The following is a 20,689-nucleotide window of genomic DNA, read 5'->3' on the forward strand; positions in this document are numbered from 1 at the left end:
AAGTAGTTTAGGGATACACAAAAGGATGCAAAATGTGATGTCAAAAACATTAAATGTGAGCAGGGGGAGTAAAAATGCAAGGTTGCTAGAATGCATTCAAACTTAAGAGATCATCAATTTAAAATAATCATATATATAGCTTTATAAAAACTTCATGGTAATCAAAAATCAGAAATCTAGATACACACACAAAAAAAGAAATATAAACAAACACTAAATATGACATCAAATCACAAGGGAAGAGAGCAAAAGAAGAAAGGGGGGGGGGAAGAACTATAAAAACAACCAGAAACCAATTTTTTAAATGGCATATAAATACCTACCCATCAATAATTACTTTAAATGTAAATTGGACTAAAGGCCCCAATCAAAAGACACAAAGTGGTTGAATGGTTTAAAAAAATAAGACCCATATATATATTGCCTACAAGAGACTCATTTCAGATCTGAAGACACCAGAGACTGAAAGTGAAGGGATGGAAAGTGGTATTCCATGCAAATGGAAATGAAAACAAAGCTAGGGTAGCAATACTTACATCAGACAAAATAGACTTTAAAGCAAAGACTATATGTAACAAGGGACAAAGGACAGTATATAATGATAAAGGGACCAACCCAAAGAGAGGATATAACAATTTTAAATATATATGCACCCAACATAGGAGCACTTAAATACAGCTGATCTCTGAACAACGCAGGAGTTAGGGCAACCCTCTATGCAGTCAAAAAGTTGCTTATAACTTATAGTCAGTCCCATATACATAGTTCCTCCACATCCACAGTTCCACATGCACAGATTCAACCAATTACAGATCATGTACAACTATAGTATGTACTATTGAAAAAAAAATCAATGTATTAGTGGACCTGAGCAGTTCAACCCCATGTTGTTCAAGGGTGCAACTGTAACAAGTGTTGTTCAAGGAAGAAATTAACAGTAACGTAATAATAATAGGGGACTTTAACATCCCACTTACATCAATTGACAGATTATCCAGATAGAAATTCAATAAGGAAACACTGGCTTTAAATGACACATTAAATCATATGGACTTAGTCCAACATTCTATCACATAGCAGCAGAATATACATTCTTTTCGAGTGCACATGGAACAGATCCAGGATGATCACATGCTAGGACACAAAACAAGTCTCAGTAAATTTAAGAAGATTAAAATCATATCAAGTATCTTTTCTGACCACAATGTTGAGACTAGAAATCAACTACAAGGAAAAAAACTGCAAAAAACACAAACACACGGAGGCTAAACAATATGCTACTAAACAACCAATGGAGAAATCAAAGGAAGAAACCAAAGAGGAAATCAAAAAGCACCTGGAGACAAATGAAAATGGAAACACAATGACCCAAAGTCCATATGACACAGGAAAAGCAGTTCTAAGAGGGAAGTTGATGTGATACAAGTCTACCTCAGGAAATAAGAAAAATCTCAAATAAACAATCTAACCTTACACCTAAAGGAACTAACAACATAAGAACAAAGAAGACCCAAAGTTAGTAGAAGGAAAGAAATCATAAAGACAGAGGAGAAATAAATGAAATAGAAATTAAAAAACAATAGAAAAGATCAAGGAAACTGAGAGCTGGCTCTTTGAAAAGATAAACAAAATCAATAAACCTTTAGGCAGACTCATTAAGAAAAAAACAGAGAGGACCCAAATACATAAAATCAGAAATGAGGAGGGAGAAGTTATAACTGACACCAAAGAAATACAAAGGATCATAAGAGATTAATATACACAATTATACACCAATAAAATGGACAACCTAGAAGGAATGTATAAATTCTTAGAAATGTACAATACCCCAAGACTGAATCAGAAAGAAATATGAAATATGAAAATATGAACCAGTTACCAGTAATGAAATTGAATCAGTAATCAAAAACCTCCCAACAAACAAAAGTCCAGGACCAGAGAGCATAACATGTGAATTCTACCAAACATTTCAAAAAGAGTTAACATATATCCTTCTCAAATTATTCTCCAAAAAATGAAGAGGAAGGAACACTTCCAAACTCACCTTGATATCAAAACCAGACAAACACACCACACAAAAAAAGAAAATTATAGGCTGATATTGCTGATAAACATGGATGCAAAAATTCTCAACAAAATATTAGCAAACCAAATTCAACAATACATTAAAAGGACCATAAACCATGATCAAGTGGGATTTATCCCAGAAATGCAAAGATGGTTCAATATCCACTGAACAATCAATGATGTGTGATACACTGCATTAATAAATTGAAGAATAAAAATCATATGACCATCTCAATAGATGCAGAAAAAGCTTTTTACAAAATTCAACATCTATTTGTGATAACTCTCAACAAAGTGGATATAGACAGCACATACTTCAACATAATAAAGGTCATATATGACAAACCTAGAGCCAACATCATACTCAATGGTGAGAAGCTTAAAGCATTTCCTCTAAGATCAGGAACAAGACAAAGATGCCCACTCTTGCTACTTTTATTCAACACAGTATAAACAGACAAGAAATCCAAACTGGCAAGGAAGAAGTAAAACTGTCACTATTTGCAGATGACATGATACTATATATAGAAAATCCTAAAGACACCACTAGTATTAGAACTAATAAATAAATTCAGTAAAGTTACAGGACATAAAATTAATATACAGAAATCTGTTGGGTTTCTATACAATAATAAGGAACTCTCAGAAAGAGAAATTAAGAAAACAACCCCATTTACAATTGCATCAAAAAGAATAAAACACCTAGGAATAAATGTAACTAAGGAGGTAAAATACCTGTACTTGGAAAACTATAAGATACTGATGAAAGAAATTGAAGATGACACAAACAAATGGAATGATATACCATGTGCATGAATTGGAAGAATGAATATTGTTAAAATGACCATACTGGGCTTCCCTGGTGGCACAGTGGTTAAGAATCCACCTGCCAATGCAGGGGACATGGGTTCGAGCCCTGGTCCAGGAAGATCTCACATGCCGCAGAGCTACTAAGCCCATGCACCACAACTACTGAGCCTGCACTCTAGAGCCCGTGAGCCACAACTACTGAAGCCCGCGTGCCTAGAGTCTGTGCTCTGCAACAAGAGAAGCCACCACAATGAGAAGCCCACGCACTGCAACGAAGAGAAACCCCCGCTCTCCGCAACTAGAGAAAGTCCACATGCAGCAATGAAGACCCAACGCAGCCAAGAATAAATAAAATTTTTAAAAAATGACCATACTACCCAAGGCAGTCTACAGATTCAGTGTAATACCTATCAAAATACCAATGGTATTTTTCATAGAACTAGAATAAATAATTCTAAAATTTGTATGGAAACACAAAAAAACTTGAATAGCCAAAACAAGGCTGAGAAAGAAGAACAAAGCTGGAGGTATGATGTTCCCTGTTTCATATTATGCTACAAAGCTACAGTAATCAAAACAGTTTGGTAGAGGTACAAAAACAGACACATAGATCAATGCAACAGAATAGAGAGCCCAGAAATGCACCCACACTTATGTGGTCAATTAATCTATGACAAAGGAGGCAAGAATATGCAATGGGGAAACAGTTGCCTCTTCAATAAATGGTGTTGGGAAAACTGGACAGCTGCATGCAAAAGAATCAAAATTGGACTACTTTCCCATACCATACACAAAGATAAACTCAAAATGGATTAAACACTTAAATATAACACTGAAACCATAAAACTCCTAGAAGAAAACGTAGGTAGTAGACACCCTGTGATATCAGTCTTAGCAATATGTTTTTGTTCCTGCCTCCTCAGGCAAGAGAAACAAAAGCAAAATAAACAAATGGAATTACATCAAACTAAAAAGCTTTCACACAGCAAAGAAAACTATCAACAAAATGAAAAGGCTGCCTACCGAATGGGAGAAGATATTTGCAAATGATATATTTGTTAAGGGGTTAATATCCAAGATATACAAAGAAATCATACACCTCAACATCACAAAAACCAAACAACCCAATTAAAAAATGGGCAGAGGACCTGAATAGATATTTTTCCAAAGAAGACTTGCAGATGGCCAACAGACACATGAAAAGATGCTCAACATCACTAGTCACCAGGGAAATGCAAATCAAAAGCACAATGAGATACCACCTCACATGTGTCAGAATGGGTATTATCAAAAAGACAAGAAAAGGCTGTGGAGAAAAGGGAACTCTTGTGCACTGTAGGTAGGAATGTAAATTGGTGCAGCTACTATGGAAAACAGTATAGAGATGCCTCAAATAATTAAAAATAGAACTGCCATACAATCCAGCAATTCCACCTCTGCATATTTTTCCAAAGAAAACAAAAACAACAATTTGAAAATATATAAGCACCCCTATGTTCATTGCAGCATTATTTACAATACCCAAGATATGGAACCAACCAAAGTGTCCACCGATAGATGAATGGATGAAGAAGATGTCACACACACACACACACACACACACACACACACACACACACACACGCACACACACACACTGGAGTATTACTCAGCAATAAAAAAGAATGAAATCTTGCCATCTGCAACAACATAGATGAACCTAGAGGGTACTGTGCTAAGTGAAGTAATTCAAACACAGAAGGACAAATAGTGTTTGATTTCACTTATATGTGGAATCTAAAAAAACAAACAAATGAATAAACAAAACAAAACAGAGTCATTGATACAGAAAACAAACAGGTGGTTGCCAGAGGGGGTGGGGGTGGGAAAATGGGTAAAAGAGGTAATGAAGGTTAAGAGGTACAAACTTCTAGTTATAAAATAAATGAGTCATGGGCATGAAATGTACAGCATGGGGAATATAGTCAATAATATTGTAATAACTTTGTATAGTGACAGATGGTAACTGGACTTATCATCGTGATCATTTTGTAAAGTACAGAAATATAGAATCACTATGGTGTGCGCCTGGAACTAACATAGTATCATAGGTCAATTATACTTAAAATTTTAAAATGACATGTAATCACAGTATTCTAATAGGTTCTGCAGAGAACATATTTACATTGTTATAATGATGCAAACACTAATTATTGATATAATTAAAAGTATGATAAAATTTGGGGGAGAGGAAGAAGAGGTAGAGGTATTAAATATTCATCTCATAATATTTATAAATTTAAAATTTGCTTTTCTTTTTATTTTATCTATATGAGATGATAGATGTTAACTAACCCTATTGTTGGTAATCATTTCACGATATACAATATATCAAACTATCATGGTGAACTTACACGATGATATATTTCAATTATTTCCCAATAAAACTGGAAAAAAATTAACATTAATCTAAAATATAATTATTTAGTAGCCTGCTTTTGAGGATAATGTAATAAAGATGATATATTTAATAATAATAAAACTGCACAAATTTTCTGAGAAACTTATCATTGAGGATACGATAGAGATGACTGTCCTTTTTGGTATCTTTATATTTTCTGGAGGGAACAGTGTAAATCAATTTGGGGATTAAATTGCAAATTAAAATGAAAAAAAGATTGTTAGAATTGTAGTCATTCTAGTGGATGAGTTATTGAATTTTCCTGCTAAATATGTGTTGAATGTATAGTCATGTGCTTATCATCCATTCATATGTGCTCTGGTGTGAAGTGTCTATTCAAAATATCTTGCTTATTTTAACACTAGGTTTTCTGTCTTATTGAGCTATAAAGCTCTTCACATATTCTAGCTAAAGTCCTTGATCAGATATGTGAATATTTTCTGAGTCTATTTGCCTTTCCGTTTTATTAAATGTGTCTTTTGACAAGTAGAAGGTTTTAATCTTTACTGAATCCAGTTTATAAATTTTTATGATTCGTGATTTTTCTGTGCCCAAATAAATTTTAGTCTATCCCAATGTGGGGTAGATTTTCTCCTATCTAAACTTCTAGAAGGTTTTAAATTTTAGACTTTACATTTAAGTTCATGATCCATTTGAGTTAATTTTTGTTTATGGTGTAAGGTACAGTGGGTCAAGGTGCTTTTCCTTTTCCATATGGCTATCCAGTTGTTCCAATAACAATATTGGAAAAGAATATCCACTTCCCACTGGACTACCTTGGAATCTTGGTTGAAAATTAATTTACCATATATGTGGGTCTATTTCTGAACTTCCTCTTCTGTTCTTTTAATTTATATGTGTGTCCTTAAATCAATACCACACTAGAGTTTGCTGTACTTTTTTAGTTAGTTTTGAAATCAGGTAGTTTAAATTCTCCAAATTTGTTCTTCTTTTTTCAAGATTGCTCTGGATATTCTAGGACCTCTGTGTTTCTATATTAATTTTAGAATCAATTTGTTAATTTCTAAACAAAAATCTGCTGTAACAGGTTTGGACTGCATTACTTGGGAAGAACTAACATATTAACTATACTGAGTGCTACAATCCATGAACATGATATATCTCTCAATTTATTTAAGTCTCTTTAAATTTTCTCAGGAATGTTTTGCAGTTTTTAGTATAGAGGTATTACACATAGTCTGTTAAATTTTCCCTTATGTATTGTATGGGTTTTATGCTATTATAAATGCAAGAGTCTCTTGAATTTTATTTTCTAATTGTTTGTTCCTAGTATATGGAAAAAAACTGATTGCTGCAAATTGACCTTGTACCCTCTGAATTTGTTAAATTCACTTTTTAGTTCTAGTTGCTTTTTCATAAATTCCTTAGGATTTTTCCATATACATGACCATATTATACACCAATGAAGACAAGTTTAATTCCTCCATCCCTGTCTGTATGTCTTACTTCCTTTAGTTGATTTATTGCACTGGCTAGGATCTTCAGTTCAATGTTGAAGTGATGAGGGTGAACAACATTACCTTGTCTTTAACATTAGGAAGAAAGTGTTTCATACTTCCCCATTATGAAATAAGCTGTAGGTTTTCTGTAGATGTCTTTTATCAGGTTGAAAAAGTCCTTTTTCTTTCTAATTTGCTGAGTTTTTATGAGGATGATGGCTGTTGAGTTTTGTCAAATGCTTTTTCTGTCTTTGAGATAATCATATGGTTTTCCTCCTTTATTCTGTGTTAAGGTGACTTATACTGACTGATTTTCAAATATTAAATCAACTTAGTGTTCCTAGAATAAACACTGCTTGATCATGATGTGTATCCTTCTTCACATTGCTGGATTTGATCTGACAAAGTTATATTAAGGATTTTGTGTCCTTAATGCATCTTGCGTTCTCATGTTCATGAAAGATATTAATCTATAGTTTTCTTGTGTCTTTGTCAGCTTTTGTTACCGGGGTGATGCTGTCCTCATAAACAAGTTGAGAAATATTCCTTCCTCCTGTCTTCCGAATGATTTGGTGTAAGGTTCCTGTTATATATTCCTTCAATGTTTGCTAGAGTTTACCAGTGGAATTATCTGAGCCTGGAGTTTTTTTTTTCTGTGTGGGGAGGTTTTTGAAAATAAATTCAATTACTTTGACAGGTATAGGCCTGTTCAGGTTTGGCAATGAGGGTTTTTTTTTGTTTGTTTTGCTTTTTGCGGTACGCGGGCCTCTCACTGTTGTGGCCTCTCCCGTTCCGGAGCACAGGCTCCAGACGCGCAGGCTGAGCGGCCATGGCTCATGGGCCTAGCCGCTCCGCGGCATGTGGGATCTTCCCGGACGGGGGCACGAACCCGTGTGCCCTGCATCGGCAGGCGGACTCTCAACCACTGCGCCACCAGGGAAGCCCTGGCAATGAGTTTTTAGATGCAACACCAAAATCACAATCCATGAATGGAATATTTGGTAAGTTGAACTTTACTAAAATTTAAAACTTCTCTACAAAAGACACTGTTAAGAGAATAAAAGAAAAGTCAAAGACTGGGAAAACTCTTAAAACTCAATAATAAGGGGAAAAAAGACAATTTTGAAAATGAGTAAAAGATCTGAATAGACATCTTCCCAAAGAAGATATACAGATGGCAATTAAGCATATGAAAAATGCTCAAAATCATGTCATTAGAAATATACTTTACATTTCAGTATACTCATATGTATAATTTTATGTATAAATATATGAAACAAAACTTTCAGAAAACCATACTCTTACTAATGTTATGCACTATGAAATATTATTTTCATGGTACTATTTAAGAAGGCAGAAAGTATGTGATATATGTTATTTGGTCTAGAACGTGTTTGGTTTCAGAGTTGTTGCATAAGAAAGTAAAATTGTGTTATCTCGATAATTCATTTCAGTGGAACTTCCCATCCCTAAAATGAAATTATTGTTATTTATAATTATCATGACGACTATTTTTGATGATATTAATGAAAAGAAATGTCTAGTAATATGCAGGCTCCTAGTCACATATTCATTTAGTTCAAACTCTCTAAAGTCTATGAAATAAACATTACAACCTTCATTTCACAGGTGAGGAAACGAAGAGCCTTAGTCTACTCTGGCTGCCATAACAAAATACCACAGACTGGGTAGCTTAAACAACCAGTTTAATTTCTCATACTTCTTGAGGCTGGAAAGTCCAAGATCAGGGTGCCAGCATAGCCAGGTTCTGGTGAGAGATCTGCCTGGCTTGCAGACGGCCACCTTACCACTGTGTCCTCACATGGGGCGGGGTGGGGGAGTTGGCAGGGGGCACATAAGCAAGCTCTCTGGTGTCTATTTTTATAAGGGCAATAATTCCACTCTCATGATCTTATCTAAACCAAATTATCTCCTCAAGGCCCCATCTTCAAACACAATCGCATTGGGGGTTATGGCTTCCATATATGAATGTAGGGGGGACACAACTCAGTCTACAGCACCAAGGTTCAGAGAAGTTAGCCTACCTGATCAGTTAAGTGGTAGAGGCCAGGCTAAACCCTTGTCCACCTGACTTGAAAGCTCACGTTCTCAGTAGACAATATCTCCCATTTATAAAGCCGGGATCTGAGACAGCCTCCCAATTTTAGCTCCTGCTTTTACCACTGCAGCACATGCACTGAGGAAAGCCAAAGATGAGCAGTCGAAACCTTGAAACACCAAAGAAGCCGTTTTAAGAAAGAGCCTAGTGTCTGTGTCCACACACCCCATCCAAGTGCTCTCATGGAAAAGCCCAGGAGGAGAAGAGGCAGCAGAGACTGTGGCACGAGGAGACGGAAATAAAGATGGATTGGGGCAAGAGGGATACAACAAGTGCCATGACGTTCCGGAGCCCTCCTTTTTTGTGGGTCAGGGACCACCCTGGCTTTGGTTCCCTCTGGTGCCTGGACCCCCAGACCTGCCCTAGGGATGCCCAGTGAAGAGTGGCCTGTCATAAGGATTTGGAGTTTTTTGATGCGGCATCCAAAAAGAAATCAGCCAAGTCTTCATGCCTGCCTACCACCAAGAAATACAGTTTTTAAAGATTTCATCACACCGTCCTCACCCCCACTCCAGCCAAGGGCCTCCTCCATTCTAGAACCTCATATTCAGGCAACAGGGATAGAGTCAAGGACATCCTTCACATTATTAGGTAATAAAACAAACACTGTAAGTTGAAATTTTAATATATTTTCAATGTTTCTCTTCAGACCATGTCAAAATGTCCGTGTCAAAACAGCCAAGTCAACAAGTCACGCATCTGAACGGCACCATTGGATCAGCCACGTCACAATGATCAGTGTCACACTTTCCTGGGTGATAACCAGCTAGTGTGACAGACACACTACTCCACAGCCCAGGCTCCCGGATCTGGGGCAAGGTCGCCACCCAGGAAATGTTTGCATCAGAGGGGCCTTGCTGTTAACCCGCCTGTGCCCGAGATGGTGGGAGGTGGGATGGGAAGGAGGGAGGAGGGCTTGGCAGGTCCCTGCAGGGGGGGCCCTGGGAGGTGGCTGGAGTCACATGACTAACAGGACCTTGACTCTGCCCGTCCTCCAGGCAGACAGGGGACAGTAGACTGGGCCTGGGGTTGAGACCTATCCCAGCCACTGATTCCCCAAGCCCCAGTCTTCCCTGAAATGAAACCAATACAGTAATCTTGGTCCTGTTCATTTATTAAATGAGACAATGTATATAAAGTGTTTAGTTCATAGCAAGTGCTCCATAAATGTTAGCTGTTAGTCTCATCACACCATCATCATCGTCTTCATCTTCTCCCTCCTCCTCCTCCCTTTCCCTCTTCTCTTTTTTCTCCTTCTCCTTCCAGGGATATTGTGAGCATTAAAGGAGATCATGGATAGGAAAGTGTGCACATAGCAAATGAATTATTTTAACTTACTGTAACTTTGCCATCCGTATAAATCAGTGAATGTAGGTTATCTATTCTTCCACTACAGTAGCCACAAGAGTGAAACCACGATGACCTTTTGGTCTTAAGATTTAAAAAGACTCACTGTCATCAAGGATCTGACTTTATTCCAGGCCCATTTTTCTAAGCAAAGCCTCATCTCTTACATATAATTGCTCTGCCTGGAATAGTTACAACTGGGCGATGCTGTCAATGGGGTCTGTCCAGTATTGGAGCACTTCCATTTCTGGATGTAAGCAGGAAGTACATGCACAACTGGGATGGTCAGAGAAGTGAAGCCAAGACTTGTTTTAAGTCAAACTACTTGGAGCTCACTTTAATTCTCATCACTATGCCAGGGAAAGTTGACTGCCACCTACACCATGAGAAACATGCTATTTAAGTGTTCCATGTCTAGGTGAGGAGCATATACTGAGCACTTATTAGTCTTGCTTTTAATAAATTATATCTAATTCCCACACTCATATTTTTGTTGTCCACCACTCACCATTGGAATATAAGCTTCATGAAGACAGGAATTTTTGTCTGCTTTTTTTCATTACTATATGCCCAGTGCCTAGAATAATGTCTGGCATGTGACAGATTCTGAATAAATAACTGTTAAGTGAACTAGCCTTCAAGTCAGTCATTTTCATGTATACTTTATAGTTGTGGAAATTCAGGCTCAGAGAAGTAAAGCAGCCCTTCCAGTATCAAACAGCTAGTAAGGAGAAGAGACTAGACTTGTACTTAGCCTTTCTGGCTCTATCTGCCCCAGAAGATGATGAGACCAATGCCAATTAATTTCTAATGCCCTGACACAAACAGAGATCAAAGCAACAGAGACAGAGAACCAAGCTTGCATAAACCTGGGAGGTAAGAATGTACTCCTTGTTGTACAGAGACAAAATCTTTCTGTCCGTCAACCTGAGTTTTCTGAATCTGCACGAACCATGCAGGCGTAAGGGCCCAAACGTGAGCTATCAAATGCAGAAGCCAGAGGTTAAGGCCCCAAAGTAAAAACTGGCTTAACTCTAGTTCCAACTGCAGTGGAGCAAGTCTACTACAGCCTATCCAAATGATGACAACTAAAAATGCTGGACAGAATTCAGAAAGCAGCTACCTGAGGATCCTGAAAAGTAAATAACAGCAGGTAGATTGGTGAAGGAAGTCAAAACCTGAAGTATAATCAGTATGGTGGTAACGAGTTATATGGTTTTATCTTTTCTTCCTTTATCTCTTGGCTTTAACTGAAGGGTGAGTCAAATGGGGGAATAGCAAAGTGGTTGCAGGAAGCAAAAACTCTAAGAAATGACCTCTTTTGGTGAATGTAGCCCTTAAATTAAGCCAGAGAATGTGGAGGAGTTCACATCGTTTTTAATCTCCTTCTTCCCTCCTTGCTCCACCCCAAGGCCAGCTTCAGTCTGAGAAGTGCAGGACCATGGAAAGGGCAACAAGCCAGGCACCTGCAAGAAGCCTGGGCCTCTGAGAAAGGGGGATCCTGCTGTGCAAAGAGTGCTGTGCTTTCTTCTCTGTTCTGTGACCATGTCAGTATTTTCCATGGGCCCAATCATGCAAAACTGCAACAGTGTCAGTGGCTAAATCAACAAGAGAACCCCAAATTTCTAGCCAGAGGACCAGGCCAGGGAGCCCCTGAAGTTGGAGAGTGTGGGGGAAATCCTATGGAGGAGGGATCAGGAAAAGGTGAGAAAAGGCTCCCAACTGAAGGCGAGACAGAACTTGTCATCTGAACCCAACCAGGTTGGTGGCCGACTAAAAGAAAACAATCAACATTCCCCAGAATATTTTAACAGGACCCAGAGACTCACAAATGAATATAAAGAATGCCCTGGGTATAATACAAAATTACTCAGCCTACCAAGAACCAGGAAAATCTGACCAATTCTCAAGGGAAAGGACAATCAACAGATGCCAACCTCAAGGTGAATCAGATGTTAAAATTATAAAAGTCTTTAAAACAGCTAGATAATCATTCTCTATGAGGTAAAGACAAACACTCTTGAAATGAATGGAAAAATAGACGTGCTCAGCAAAGAAATAGAAATTATGAAAAAGAACCAAATGGAAATTTTGAAACTGATAAATACAACATCTGAAAGTGAAAAACTACTGGATAGATTCAATAGTAGGATGGAGATGACAGAAAAAAGAACAAAATCAATAAATATAGATGGATAAAAATTACCCAAACTAAAGAACAGATGAAAATTATTGAGAAAAAATGAACAGGGCTTTAGGGACCTGTGTGCCAATTTTGAAAGGTCTAACATTCATGTCATTGAGGTCCCTGAGGGAGAAGGGAAAGATTAGCAGAGAAAAAAAAAATTAAGCAAGAAAAATGTCAAACTTAGCAAATTTGACAAAAAACATAAATTTACAGAATAAAGAAGTCAAACACATCTAAAACAGAGCAAATCCAAAAAGACAGCTCATACAGACACATTAAAATCAAACTGCTAAACACTAAAGATAAAGAAAAAAGTCTTGAAAGCAGCCAGAGAAAACACATTATATATAGGAGATTAGCTATTTGAAATACTACTGACTTCGTATCAGAAGCCTTGGAGGTCAGAAGATAGTGAAACAACATCATTAAAGTGCTGAAAGAAATGTCAACCCACAATTCTGTATCAAGTGAAAATAGCCTTCAGAAATGAGAGGAAAATAGTGACATTCTCAAGTGAAGGGACGAACCAAAGAGAATTTGTCACCAGCAGAACTGCTCTAAAATGTATGCTAAAGGAAGTTTTCCAGGCTAAAGGGAAATGATTCCAGTCTTCAGAAATGAGGGAATAGAAACAGTAAGGGTAAATATAATAGGCTATTTTTTTCCTTTCAGGTTTTCAAAAATACATATGACTGCTGAAAGAAAACATGATAATCTACAGAACCCTAAGAGAAGGGCTCAGTGTATGTTTATATAATACCTATGACAACTATAACAAAGTGGGGAGGTTAATAGTACCTTTTTGGTTGTAAGTCTTCTATATTTTACTTGAAAATGTAAAATATTAACTCTAAATAGACTGCAAAGTTAGGTTTATACTGTATCACTTCTAGAGTAATCACTAAAAAATTATATATAACATTGATAGGTATATTAGATATATATTATATATGAAGATATAATTTAAAAAGCCAATATATAAATAAAAATTAAAAACAAAAAAATATTCAGTTATTTCAAAAAAAAGCATTAAATGATGTACAGAGGAGCCAAACAGAGAGGAGACACCAGAAAGTGGGCATAGAAGGAACATACCTCAACATAATAAAGGCCATTTATGACAAACCTACAGCTAATATCATACTCAATGGTGAAAAGCTGAAAGCATTTCCTCTAAGATCGGGAAGAAGACAAGGATGTCCACTCTCATTACTTTTATTCAACATAGTTTTAGGAGTCCTAGCCATGGAAATCAGAGAAGAAAAAGAAATAAAAGGAATCCAAATTGGAAAAGAAGTAAAACTGTCACTGCTTGCAGATGACATGACACTATACATAGAAAATCCTAAAGATGCTACCTTTAGCAACTTCTAGAGCTCATCAATGAATTCAGTAAAGTTGCAGGATTCAAAATTAATACACAGAAATCTGTTGCATTTCTATACACTAACAATGAAAGATCAGAAAGAGAAATTAAAGAAGCAATCCCATTTATCATTGCATCAAAAAGAATAAAATACCTAGGAATAAACCTGCCTAAGAAGGCAAAAGACCTGTACTCCAAAAACTATAAGATGCTGATGAAAGAAACTGAAGATGACACAAACAGATGGAAAGATATACTATGTTCTTGGATTGGAAGACTCAATATTGTCAAAATGCCAATACTACCCAAGGCAATCTATGATTCAATGCAATCCCTATCAAATTACCAATGTTATTTTTCACAGAACAAGAACAAAAACTTTAAAAATCTGTATGGAGACACAAAGGACTACGAATACCCAAAGCAATCTTGAGAAAGAAAAATGGAACTGGAAGAATCAGGTTCCCTGACTTCAGTCTATATTACAAACCTACAGTCATCAAAACAGTAGGGTACTGGCACAAAAACAAAAATAGAGATCAATGTAACAGGATAGAAAGCCCAGAGATAAACCTACGCACCCATGGTCAATTATTCTACAACAAAGGAGGCAAGAATATGCGATGGAAAAAACACAGTCTCTTCAATAAACGGTGCTGGGAAAACTAGACAGCTACATGTAAAAGAATGAAATTAGAACATTCTTTAACACCATACACAAAAATAAACTAAAAATGGATTAGAGACCTAAATGTAAGACTATAAAACTCTTAGAGGAAAACACAGGAAGAACACTCTCTGACATAAATCACAGCAATGTCTTTTCTGATCCGTCTCTTAGAGTAATGGAATTAAAAACAAAAACAAACAAATGGGACCTAATTAAACTCAAAAGCTTTTGCACAGCAAAGGAAACCATAAACAAAACCATAAGACAACCCTCAGAATGGGAGAAAATATTTGCAAACAAAGCAAGCAATAAGGGATTAATCTCCAAAATCTACAAACAGCGTATGCAGCTCAATATCAAAAAAACAAAAAACACAGTCAAAAAATGGGAAGAAGACCTAAATAGACATTTCTCTAAAGAAGACATACAGATGTCCAGGAGGCACATGAAAAGATGATCAACAACACTAATTATTAGAGAAATGCAAATCAAAAGTACAATGAGATATCACCTCACACCTGTCAGAATGCCCATCATCAAAAAGTCCACATACAGTAAATGCTGGAGAGGGTGTGGAGAAAAGGGAACACTCCTACACTGTTGGTTGGAATGTAAATTGGTACAACCACTATGGAGAAAAGTATGGAGGTTCCTTAAAAAACTAAAAATAGAGTTATCATATGATCCAGCAATCCCACTCCTGGGCATATATCCAGAGAAAACCATGATTTGAAAGGATACATGCACCCCAATGTTCATTGCAGCACTGTTTAGAATAGCCAAGACAGGGAAGCAACCTAAATGTCCATCGACAGATGAATGGATAAAGAAGATGTGGAACATATATATAATGGAATATTACTCAGCCATTAAAAAGAATAAAATAATGCCATTTGCAGCAACATGGATGGACCCGGAGATTATCATAGTAAGTGAAGTAAGTCAGACAGAGAAAGACAAATATCATATGATATTGCTTATATGCAGAATCTAAAAAAATGATGCAAATGAACTTATTTACGAAACAGAAACAGACTCATAAACTTAGAAAGCAAACTTATGGTTACCAAAGGGGAAAGGTGGGGAGGGAGGAGGGAAAAATTGGGAGTTTCAGACTGACATATATACATTACTATATTTAAAATATATAATCAACAAGGATGTACTGTATAGCACAGGGAGCTCTCCTCCATATTCTCTAATAACCTATATGGGAAAAGAATTTGAAAAAGAATAGATACATGTATTTGTATAACTGAATCACTTTACTGTACACCTGAAACTAACACAACATTGTGAATCAACTATACTCCAATATAAAATAAAAATTCAAAAGAAAAAAACAAACAACCAGAGAGTAGGCAAATAGAAAAATGATAAAATGGTTGACCTAAATATAAATAATTACATTAAAAGCGATGGTCTAAATACATCAATTAAAAGACAGAGACTGTCAGATTAGATTTTTAAAAAATAGTCTCAACTACATCCTGTATTCAAGAAACTTACTTTAAATATAAAGACATGGGAAGACGGAACCGGAGCCGGGTACGGGCAGCGGACGCGGTCCAGCTGAGAGCCGAAGATGGCAGTGAATGTGTACTCAACGTCGGGCACCAGTGATAACCTCAGTCGACATGACATGCTGGCCTGGATCAATGAGTCTGTGCAGTTGAATCTGACAAAGATTGAACAGTTGTGCTCAGGGGCTGCCTATTGTCAGTTTATGGACATGCTGTTCCCTGGCTCCATTGCCTTGAAGAAAGTGAAATTCCAAGCTAAGCTAGAACATGAATACATCCAGAACTTCAAAATACTACAAGCAGGTTTTAAGAGGATGGGTGTTGACAAAATAATTCCTGTGGACAAATTAGTAAAAGGAAAGTTTCAGGACAATTTTGATTTCGTTCAGTGGTTCAAGAAGTTTTTTGATGCAAACTATGATGGGAAAGACTGTGACCCTGTAGCTGCCAGACAAGGTCAAGAAACTGCAGTGGCCCCCTCCCTTGTTGCTCCAGCTCTGAACAAACCGAAGAAACCTCTCAGCTCTAGCAGTGCAGCTCCACAGAGGCCCATTGCAACACACAGAACTACTGCAACCCCTAAGGCTGGCCCGGGCGTGGTGCGGAAGAATCCTGGTGTGGGGAACGGGGATGATGAAGCAGCCGAATTGATGCAGCAGGTCAACGTATTGAAACTTACCGTCGAAGACTTGGAGAAAGAGAGAGATTTCTACTTTGGAAAGCTAAGGAACATTGAATTCATTTGCCAGGAGAACGAGGGGGAAAACAACCCTGTATTGCAGAGGATTGTGGACATTCTCTATGCCACAGATGAAGGCTTCGTGATACCTGATGAAGGGGGCCCGCAGGAGGAACAAGAAGAGTATTAACAGCCTGGACCAGCTGAGCATCATCCGAATTCTTCACTCCAAATCATGTGCTTAACTGTAAAATATTCCCTTTTATTATTCTTAGAGGACTCACTGGTTTCTTTTCATAAGCAAAAAGTACCTCTTCTTAAAGTGCACTTTGCAGAAGTTTCACTCCTTTTCCAATAAGTTTGAGTTAGGAGCTTTTTCCTTGTAGCAGAGCAGTATTAACATCTAGTTGGTTCACCCAGGGAACAAAGAGGCTGACCATGGGGCTCACTGTGTGGATGCTGGTAGCACTGATGGCTGGAGAAGGGGGAGACCTCAGTAGAGATGTGTAAAGACTGGTTTGAATTTTAAGCTAATGTGAAATCTTGACAGAGAACGTTTTAATAAATAAATGCCTTAAGAGTATTTAAAAGATGCTTCCATATTTCAAAATGTAAAATGTAACATGACAGGAGCTTCTTCGTGTTTGACATTGTGTCTGGGAAGGAAGGGCCAGAACCTGGAACCTTTGGGACCTGCTGTTCCCAGCCCTCACGGGGCTGCCTGATCCTCATAGGCCCAGACCTTGGCCCAAAAGGAAAGTTTGAAAAGTTGATTTGTAAAGCCATTTAGTGTCCTTGACCAGTTGCATCCCTGATAAGAAGCAAGAGGCATTGTTGCCTGGATGAATAGAGGGGTGTGTTTCAGCCCTGAGACATGTTGAGTCGAAGAGCTTGATTTTCATAGAACATTCCTCTGGTGATTTTTCCAGTTATCCCTGATATTTCTATGTACTGTGTTTTGTTGTTGTTGTTTTGTTTTGTTTTTTTTTGAAATGAGGTGTGTCCAGTTTTTAAATCTAACAACTACTTTTGGGGACTTGCCCGCATCTCTGGGATTTGAATGGGGGTTGTGTCCCATTTTACTGTCTTTTAAGTTTACATTTAACATGTTTCTCTTCTCTGCTCCCCTTGCCCACTGGGGACTCCTCTTTGGCTCCTTAAAGTTTGCTGCTTAGAGTGGAAGTTCAGCAGGCAGGTGATCATGCTGCAAGTTCTTTCTGGACCTCTGGCAAAGGGAGTGATCAGTGAAGGAAGGCCACTGCTACCTTGGGATCTGCAAGGCTGGGTGTTTTCGGTACCTGCTGTCCACAGCCCTCCACTGTTATCGGAATACTTTGCCAGTGCACTAATCTCTTTGGAGATAAAAATGTTAGCGTGTTACTAAATGTTAATTTTCTTTTGCAGAAAATACAGTACCATGTCTGAGTTAATTATTAATATTTAAAATATTTCATTCCTTAACTCCCTCATTTGCTTTGCCCACAGCCTATTCAGTTCCTTTGTTCGGCAGAATTCTGCAAAATGTGTTACCCACTACTGAGATTGTTCTGCCCCTGATGTATTTGTATTGATTTGTTTCTGGTGGTAGCTTGTCCTAAAATGTGTGTAGCAAGCAGGTATTTTATGATAAAATTGTTGTGTAGTGCATGCTCTGTGTGGAATTCAGAGGAAAACCCAGATTCAGTGATTAACAATGCCAAAAAATGCAAGTCGCTAGCCATTGTTCAAATAACAGTGGTGCTATTTCTCTTTTGTGGCCTTTTAGACTTTTGTTGCCCTAAAATTCCATTTTATTGGGAACCCGTTTTCCACCTGGTCTGTCTTGACAGGGTTTTTTGCTACTTTAAACAGTTTCTAAATAAAATTCTGTATTTCAAGAAAAAAAAAATATATAAAGACATGCATAAGTTAAAAGTAAAAGGATGAGAAGAGATATATCACACAAATGCTAATGAAAAGAAAGCTGGAATTGTTACATTAATATTAGACAAAGTGGACTCTAGAATAAGAAAAATTGCTATGGATAAAGAGGGATATTACATAATGTTAAAAGGCTCAATCCATCAGGAAACCATAGTAATCCTAGCTGACTGAGCTGAAAAATATATGAACAAAGTCTAACAGGAGTGAAAAATTGAAAGGAGCCAAAGATAAATTCACAATTACAATGGGAGGATTTAACACTCATCTCTCAGTGCTTGATAGAACAAGTAGACAGAAAATCGGCAGGGATATATAAGACTGTAACAGCACCATCAAAAAACTTGACCTAATTGACATTTATAAAATGCCACTCAAAAACTATAGAAAAAAAATTATCTTAAAGTACACATGGATCACTCACCAAGATGGACCATACTATGGGCCACAGAGCAAGACTTAACATGTTTTTTAAATTTGAAATCATATAAAATTTGTTTTCTGACTATTATAGAATGAAACTAAAAATCAATAACAGAAAGATCTGGAAAATCTGCAAATATCTGGAAATGAAGCAGTGCACTTGTAAATAACCCATAGATAAAAGAGGAAGTCTCAAGAAAAATTAGAAAATATTTTGAACTGAAAGAACATGAAGGGAAAATATAACAAAATTTGTGGATATAGCTAAAACAGTGCTTAAAGGAAATTTTATAGCATTAGTTTCTTATATTAGAAAAGAAGAAAGTTCTCATATCAGTCATCTTAGTTTCTATTTTAAGAAACCAGAAAAAAAGAGAAAATTAAATACAAAATATGTAGAAGGAAGGAAATATTAAAGACCCAAATTAGACAAACTAGGAGAAATGAACCAATTCCTTGAAAGACACTCAAGTAAAAGTAGATAAACTGAGTAGTCCTTTGTCTATTATAGAAATTGAATTCATGATTTAAAACTTTTGAGCAAATAAAACTCCAGGTCCAGACGGTTTCTCTAAATACTTTTATCAAACATTTAAGGAGGAATAATACTAATTCTACACAACCTCATACAGAAAATAGAAAAGAATGGAATACTTCTCAACTTATTCTGTGAGACTAGTATAACTCTAATACCCAAACCAGAGAAATATATTATAAGGAAAAAAGCTACAGAACAAATCCCTGATGAACACAGATGCAAATATCCTCAACAAAATCCAGCAACACATAAAAATAATAATACATTACAGGGCTTCCCTGGTGGCGCAGTGGTTGAGATGCAGGGGACACGGGTTCGTGCCCTGGTCCGGGAAGATCCCACATGCCGCGGAGCGGCTGGGCCCGTGAGCCATGGCCACTGAGTCTGCGCGTCCAGAGCCTGTGCTCCGCAACAGGAGAGGCCACAACAGTGAGAGGCCCGCGTACCACAAAAGAAAGAATAATAATACATTACAACCAACTGGGGTTATCCCTGGAATTCAAGGCTGGATCAACATTGGAAAAAGCATTTGGCAAAATTCAAAATCCATATGATTAAAAACTCTCAACAAACTAGTAATAGCAGCAAACTTCCTTAACCTAATAAAGGGTATCTACAAAAACTTACCATTAATAACATACTTAATAGTGAAAGACTGAGTACTTTCATTTTAAGACTGTGAACAAAGTAAATCGGTCCTTCTTACCACTTCTATTCAATATCATATTGGAAGTCCTAGCCAGTGCAATAAGTCAAGAAAAAGAGATAAAAGGTCCGTAGATTGGAAACTAAGAAAACCATCATTATTAGCAGATGGCATGATTGGCCACATAGGGAAAAAAAAAAAAAAAAAAAACTTTTAAAATGCTCCTACAACTAAGTAAGCATAACAGGGTTGTAAGATACAAGGTCAATATACAAAACTCAATTATATTCCTCTATATTAGCAATAAACAGTTGGAATTCAACATTAATAAAGCAGTACTACTTGCATCAAAAAATGGAACACAGGTATAAATCTAACAAAATATGCACAAGATCTGTAGATGAAAAGTATAAATCAACAGATGAAAGAAATCAAAGACCTAAATGAATGGAGAAATAGACCATGTTTATGAGTTGGAAGACTCAATATTATT

At 37.0% G+C, this 20,689-nt stretch overlaps 1 protein-coding gene and 1 long non-coding RNA gene across 6 annotated transcripts in view; one reads left to right on the forward strand and one right to left on the reverse strand.

Moving 5' to 3' along the window:
* The window catches only part of LOC117197567 (uncharacterized), a 215,344-nt gene that overhangs the window by 44,904 nt on the left and 149,751 nt on the right, over positions 1 to 20,689 (reverse strand). The gene's annotated exons all lie outside the window — the stretch shown is intronic.
* On the forward strand, positions 16,044 to 18,316 carry LOC101285559 (microtubule-associated protein RP/EB family member 1-like). The gene has a single exon (XM_033409897.2). It carries the CDS (start codon positions 16,053 to 16,055, stop codon positions 16,857 to 16,859), a length of 807 nt encoding a protein of 268 aa, XP_033265788.1. The 5' UTR covers positions 16,044 to 16,052; the 3' UTR covers positions 16,860 to 18,316.

The sequence above is a fragment of the Orcinus orca genome, chromosome 3 (genome assembly GCF_937001465.1).
Source record: "Orcinus orca chromosome 3, mOrcOrc1.1, whole genome shotgun sequence".
In the NCBI taxonomy this organism is placed as follows: domain Eukaryota; kingdom Metazoa; phylum Chordata; class Mammalia; order Artiodactyla; family Delphinidae; genus Orcinus; species Orcinus orca.

Excerpts from the sequence above, each read along its gene's own strand:
- LOC101285559 (XM_033409897.2), top strand. The coding sequence starts at position 16,053 with ATGGCAGTGAATGTGTACTCAACGTCGGGCACCAGTGATAACCTCAGT.